The sequence below is a fragment of the Rhagoletis pomonella genome, unplaced genomic scaffold, assembly GCF_013731165.1.
Source record: "Rhagoletis pomonella isolate Grant_MI unplaced genomic scaffold, Rhpom_1.0 Rhpom_scaffold_00008, whole genome shotgun sequence".
NCBI classification, from domain to species: domain Eukaryota; kingdom Metazoa; phylum Arthropoda; class Insecta; order Diptera; family Tephritidae; genus Rhagoletis; species Rhagoletis pomonella.
Window position 1 is genome coordinate 35,468,044 of NW_023458562.1, and position 6,969 is coordinate 35,475,012.

Consider the following 6,969-nt stretch of genomic DNA (forward strand, 5'->3'; position numbering starts at 1 on the left):
TGATACGATATGTCGGGGAAGCATTCGTATGTGTGCTCCAAGTGTTTATAGAAGCTATCCTTGGACACTTCGTACTTCTCTTCCGTCGTGGCGTGGGCGCAAATCAGCGAGGTATCGAAAAATCTTGCTGCAATGCAGATTGTGGCGAGACGTTCGTCCACCGAGGCGAAAAGCACGGAGTCTTTCTCCCACCATAAATACAACACTGAATTTGCGCTTCTTTACATGGCAGCTGTAGTAGACGTCGCAAGGCCCCAGGCATTTCTTGCTATGTCCTTACGAGGAAATCAACCAGCTGGGCAGAAGCACCTTCCCGGGATAGTCCAGGTGCATGCCCTCAAATTGTAGTCCTTTAAACGTTTGCCGTGGTCATCATCAAAAAGGAGTTCTCACCCGTGGGTTTGCTGAATTTCTTCACTGGAAGGGATTTTACGTAGCGCACAACCCATTGCTGGGACGGAGGTAGTTTAGCGAGCCGCTTGCTCCTAGACAGACGCCAGCTTGCAGCCGCACTTACGGCGGAACAGACGCTGCAGACTTCAGTATTAACCTTATATTATTGAATCATGGGTGATTTCCATGTATAACTTTTTTCTTTACAAAATCACGTCAAATTTAAAAAACCGCTTCTTCGAATTTCTTTTCTCCAAATTCTCTGCTTAAAATCCCCACAAGGGTTGCCAAGGGACCGCGTTTACTACCTTCCGACTAAGCCCATATGATTTTCAGCCACCGAACACGCTCTAAGCCAAGTTTGAGTTGACCATTAAAACCGGTCTGCAGACGCAGATATGCATTTAAGTATTTTCGCTTGCCACTTTGAGTAGTTTACGTTAAGACATTGAACGAAATGAATGTAGCGGTGGCGGCATGAGGATTACTCGATTGCTGTTTTCGCGCTCGTAGACACAAATATTTATGTATTATACCTTTAGCAGTGCGTAAGTGTGTTTATTTATATATGGGTGTATGTGTGTGTAAATACCAGCCTATGAAAAATTTTACAAATTAAGTATTGGAATTTTTTATGCTTCAAATTGTGCGCCTGCGTTTTTTTGTGATAACTCACAACAACTTTCGCATATAGTGAAATTTATGCAATGCTGAATAGTAAACATTTTACAAATGTAACGAACGATATTATAGAAATTATAAGTGAAATTGTTTAAATGAAACACACAAGTGTGCCTAAGTGCATGTTTGCGTGTGTATGTAGATATTTAATTCGTAGGCTTAAGACACCAACCAGTGGGAATCAATAACCTATATACACATATACATATGTATATATGTATGTATTTGCAGAGAATTTTTTGCGACGACTTTTATACAACATTCGTCAAATGGATTATCAATTTACATACGAAAATTTGCATAAAAAATATTCACATTTTGAAAATATGAAACACAGAAATTTAAATTAATCCTACATATGTGGCTGAACTTTGTAAATACATAGTTTTAAGAAAATTATGTGGCCATTACGCATGCGCATGAAGTCAATTTTTTAGTGGCAATCTAGCGAAAAAAGTCTCAAGTAAACAGTTAATGAAGGCCAATGGCATTGCTGGTAACTTACATATCTTGCGATATTGTTCGTGTCAAACTTCGTTTTACGCAGTATGCAGTGGGAAATATGTACCGACATGAGTTTATATTTTTTTTCATACATACATTATTATGGGTATTGTATGTGCATATTTTAACTTGTATTTGATATGCATAACACATGCCATGCAAAGTTAAAAGTATGAAGTAAAAAAATTCAATACAAATAAATAAAAAAACGTGAACTAGGAAGCCATTCTACGTGCAAAAATGTTGTTAATTTTGTGGTGTTTGAAAAGCTGAAAAAATCTGAAAGAGTGCTGAATGCAACATTCGGTTCGGCTTATTTATTGATATCGTTATCGATCTTTTTTATAAGTTCCGTTATCAATAACATTTGTGGTATAAACAATGATATTACCAATATCAATTCCTTAATATATTTATCGATATTGTTATCGATAGCTGTATTTGTTGTAACGGTATATTTATGGAGATAGCTATAAATGTATTGACTAGTCGATACGTTATTGTTAGGTTATCAATAAAAATTTCTACTCAATATCGCCATTCATATTGTTACTTTATCGATTTCGTACTAATTTTCCAAAGTTTCTTTAAGAAGGTATTTTAAAAGATACTCTTCTTCCTCTTAAATTTTTCTAGTACAGAAATCATTCTTCATATTCGAAGTCAATAATATTTTATTAATATCAGTTTCAGCCTATCTATCGGCATTTTTATCGGCAAATTTTTAAAGATATCGTTGTCGATAAAATCTTCAGTATATTTGAGGCCACTTCTGCTCCCACGTCTTCATTTAGACCTTTAGACTTTTGTTGCTCATTTTCGGCAATTTCTCTTTTGATGTTGCCCTTCGCGTTCACACAGAGTACAAAATTGTTGTTGTCAGCTGAGAACGGCCAACTAGAATTACTCAGACGAACTAGAGCACAAAGCGTGTTGCCCGAGCACGAGCAACTCGGTGCCCTTAACCCTTCCTCGTCACTCCCTCTCCCACAAGTAACGAGTTGCCGCGACAAAAGTTTCTCTGTCTGAACCTAGTCTTATTCATATTTACATTAGTTATTCTCATATGCTTATCGATATCATTCATACCTTGATTTTAAGATCTTAAGATGATCTTAAGATGATTTTGACCCTGTAGTGTCTTTTAATATCCCTATGTCCCGGGACCCATATGATGCTGACCTTGAATACGGCGCTACCATTGTTTAGAGTTGCGAAGCATTCTGTGCAACCTTTGATCTTAGCATTACCGCTTTCATTGATTGGATGACCGTCTGACTATAAGAGTTGATATTAATCGTGGTGATTGAAAACTTAACCGGCCATTTTCCGATTGGAAGCCTTTACATAACCCCACGTCTTTACTGTAGCTGCTGTATGGAATATGATGAGGTGGAATCACCTCAGTATATGCTACTTGGCTGTCCAGCTCGCGCGGGCATAAGTTTTGAACACATTGAGCCACACTCATTTCTAACTGTTGACGGGATTTCAGGAATAGATATATCCGCTTGCGGAGCGTTATTGGGGGCACGCAGGAATTTTCGGTCACCAACACTTCCTTCCTTTTTTCATTCCTATTTGTCGCCTATCCTAATCCTTTTGTATAAAGGTGACCATCGCCGGCTTGCGAAAATTTTACAAAAGTAGTAAATATCAAGCCATGTGGATTAATCGAACCTTTTTTTTACAGATTCCGACGAAATCCAATTTCTTTGAGGACCAAGAATCACGATGCTACCAAATACAATTAGTCAGGTAAGCACAAATTTTACGTAATTAGTAAAGACCGCTTGTAAGGTTTGCTCTTTACAGGATCGCGGCAAAGATTGGACCAGCCTTCACGAGGCTGCTGCCAATGGTAATGAGGAAATGATAAAGACGCTACTCGCTGGCAATTCCGATACGACAGCAAAGGAGACCAAATTGGGAAATACACCACTACATGAAGCAGCATCGCGCGGTTTAAGTCGCGCCGTAAAATTGCTTAGCACGCCCAAGATTACGGCCAAGCCAACTTCAAAGAGCAAGCAAAAAAATGAAGCAGCTAAACAGAATCGGGGTCCTACACAAAACGCGTTGTTGAGTATACAGAACTTCGCCGGCTTCACCGCCTTACATTTAGCTGCACAAAATGGACACAATCAAAGCTGTAGAGAATTACTACTGGCTGGCGCCAGTCCAGATGTTGAGAATTATGTAAGACAATGTTTTCGCCCAAAGCGACTCAACTTTTATAACCCAACTTTTTTTCTAGTATGGCGACACAGCATTACACACTGCCTGCCGGTATGGACATGCAGGTGCCGCACGCATACTCATCTCCGCCTTTTGCGATGTGAACAAGAAGAATCTCAATGGTGACACGCCCCTGCACATAACCAGCGCCATGGGTAGGCATAAGCTGTCACGTATCCTCTTGGAAGCTGAATGCGAAATTAATACGCGTAATTCACAATGCGAGACACCGCGCGATATAGCGATACGCAAAGGTTTCGGCAAAATATTGGACATCTTAGACAATCCGCATCGCATACGCAATAAGAAAGCCAAAGCGCCGCTGACAGGTGAGGAAGCAGACAAAACGAAAGCGGTACCGTGCACGTCAAAGTCACATTCGAATGAGGTCAGTTGGTCGCCATATGGCTGTCATTATTTTCCCGATATGTGCGCCTTCCCGTCACCCAAACTCGAGACGCTGCCCAAGGAGCCACTGAAACGCGGCGAACAGTACTATTTGGATTTGGCGGGGCACATACGCAAAGGACCCATCGGTATTGGAAATATATGCTATTGCGGTCCTTTCTTCAAGCATATCGAGGATAAAATAAATTCAAATAAGCGGCATTTGCGTAAGTATGTGCACAATGCTAAGGAGCATTTGGATGACAAGGTGCAGGCGCTGGCTGCGCGCACTAATCATCAAATTGAGAAGCTGACACGCACCATGATCGCCGATCGCGTGGAGTGCGAAAATAGACGTTTGTATTTGGAGAATTACTTAAAGCGTGGTGGTCCCTTGCGGCTAACAACTGACGTAACGTCGAAGGGAAGAGAGACGCGTGAAATGCACGACACGTTGAAGCGCTGCCGAAGCCTAGAACTGCTTGAAAAGGTCGATATGTCGGAAGGCAAAATGGCAAACTCACGAAGCTTTGATCTGCTCGATGCCAATGCGAATGACACAGCTGGCATGCCGCATAGGGACCAAGTGACGTGTTGTTCACATGCTGCTGAAATGCAGAATCATCATTTGAGTGAGGAGTCAAACAACGAGTTCTACGATGTGTCCAAGCGTTTAGGCAGCTTGCTGGCGAAGACCAGCACATTTTTGAAGGTGCCTGCGCAAAGCGTACAAAACAATGAACAGCCGCCCGACAAGTCAATCACTGCCGCATTAGGCATCGATACGGACGACGAAGCGCTTTGTACGCGCGTACAAAATATGCATATGAGTCCATCGATCAGCGAGGCATCCAATGCAACGCCGGCGCAGTTGAGTTCCGAAGCTGGCGCGATTTCCAGCCCCGATTACAATTGCAATTTCCGCACAAAGCATGGCGCAGCGAAACGGAAAGCGATTGCTGCGACGCCAGAAGTAGTAACTACCGCCTCGTCAACGGCTTCGCCACCTGAACGGTCGCACAGAGATAAGCCGATTACCGAGCGGCAGCTAGAGTATTTATATGATATACAGAAGCGTGGCAGCGTCATACAGAATGTGATAAGCGCACTGCGCAAGAGTCATCAAAGGGCGGACATCTTGACGGATGTGAAAACACGCAATGAGTCAGAGTACGTACACGAGGATAAATTGGGTTACAAAGATGAGCTGTTTCAGGTGCAACGCTTGGCCGAAAACGATAGTAAGGAGGCGGCGATGTTGAAAGAGGTCGGACTGCCGCTTGATATTCACGGCACGTCCGTTGGAGAACCACATAAATTCGCGCTGAAGTCCTTCTACGACAACCAGTACATGCAAACAGCAGGTGAACAGGCGACAACGTCACCATACATCATGCAAGACACGCATGCGGCACACTATCAGGATTCCTCCTACACCGAAAGTCATCCGGGTGAAGACTGCCTGGACTCGTTGGAAATCGCGCAACAGGAACAGCAAATCCAACTGTCTGTAGCCACAAATAATTCACCACTCTATGCGCAACCCGCCGTCGGCAGGGGCTCTACACCCTCACACGCCACTGACTCGCCAGATTCACAGAATTATGTATTCAAGACCAATTACTGGCCGGAAAGGTATGTGCCGAAAGATGCCTACTTTCATGATCTGTCGCAGCGCAAATTTCGAGTAGCACCGCCAAATGGCGACCCGACAGCAGCAGCACAAACAACAAAAACAAACGAGATTTCCGGCTATACGAACGCCTTGCCGAAATTTAATGTTGCGCAAGCCGTAAAAAGCATAGAGAACCTTAATGGCCAAGTTCTAGCGAATACGTATATACGAGATCCGACGGTTAGGAGTAGCATAAATGCGAAATCGCAAGCGGTGTCCACAAGAGGCGTTAATTCAAACCAAAACATGGCGCCTGCTGGGCTACATTTAGACCAAAGTGGTTGTGAGGAATGCACTGGCGCGGTTTGCAATGCAAATTGTGCTTACAAAGAACTGCCGAATGGAAGGCAAGCGGTGGTGGCAATTGCACAGACAGCAAATTTGAATGAAACCACTGTCGTTACAACAGCGGCGATCCATAATGGCGGCAATTACGGTTATAGTCGAGACGAATCGGGTGCACTCGGCGGCAAAGGCAGGCTACCTGCAACGGGTTACTATGCGAGTAATGTGTCTAGTTTGGTCTGATTTTTATTGCTAATAAGACTTTAGCTTAAATGTAAATAGCTGGGACCGTAACGGTTATGATCTTTAAAATAAAAATCATAATTTTTTTTTACGATCATATTATAACCGTTATTTTTAGATTTAATTTTTGAGATCATAGAATGTTTAAATCGTTCACACAATAAGTTTGCCGGCGTTCAGTGCATCTCAGGGGTTTCGGCCTGAAAAGCGCTAAATTTGCTAAGAAGCTGGGTGTGGGATTCTCTTTAAAATTTTCTTTATAGCCAAAAATGTGTATGCATTTCAAAAATACTCATTTATAATGGAGAGAAAAATATTTGTATATAACTGTTGCATTTATTAGTATTAAGTATTTAATCCAAGCCACGAACTTCCTATTCTTCTCACAATTTAATCATATAAGAACTTACATAGGTATGTATATAAGAATTTGCACTTCTTTATACATATGTATGTATGTATGCGTGTACTAAAATAGAATTAACATTGAAATAAATTGGAAAATAAAAGATTCTTTCATACACGCTCGGCTCAAGGAAAGCGCGACAATGTGAAAGAGAAAG

At 42.1% G+C, this 6,969-nt stretch overlaps 1 protein-coding gene across 2 annotated transcripts; it reads left to right on the top strand.

Moving 5' to 3' along the window:
- Window positions 1-476: 476 nt before the first annotated feature.
- Window positions 477-6,969, top strand: LOC118744740 (ankyrin repeat domain-containing protein 11). Of its 2 annotated transcripts, none has more exons than XM_036477993.1 (4): window positions 477-941; window positions 3,272-3,336; window positions 3,394-3,777; window positions 3,836-6,969. In XM_036477993.1, exons 2-4 carry the CDS (start codon window positions 3,313-3,315, stop codon window positions 6,404-6,406), a joined length of 2,979 nt encoding a protein of 992 aa, XP_036333886.1. In that variant the 5' UTR covers window positions 477-941; window positions 3,272-3,312; the 3' UTR covers window positions 6,407-6,969. The 2 variants fall into 2 exon arrangements, with proteins under 2 accessions (XP_036333886.1, XP_036333887.1); XM_036477994.1 differs by having other exon boundaries at window positions 477-937.

Excerpts from the sequence above, each read along its gene's own strand:
- LOC118744740 (XM_036477993.1), top strand. The coding sequence starts at position 3,313 with ATGCTACCAAATACAATTAGTCAG. Across the intron at positions 3,337-3,393 it reads TACCAAATACAATTAGTCAG|GATCGCGGCAAAGATTGGAC; the intron begins GTAAGCACAAAT and ends TGCTCTTTACAG. Across the intron at positions 3,778-3,835 it reads GTCCAGATGTTGAGAATTAT|TATGGCGACACAGCATTACA; the intron begins GTAAGACAATGT and ends CTTTTTTTCTAG.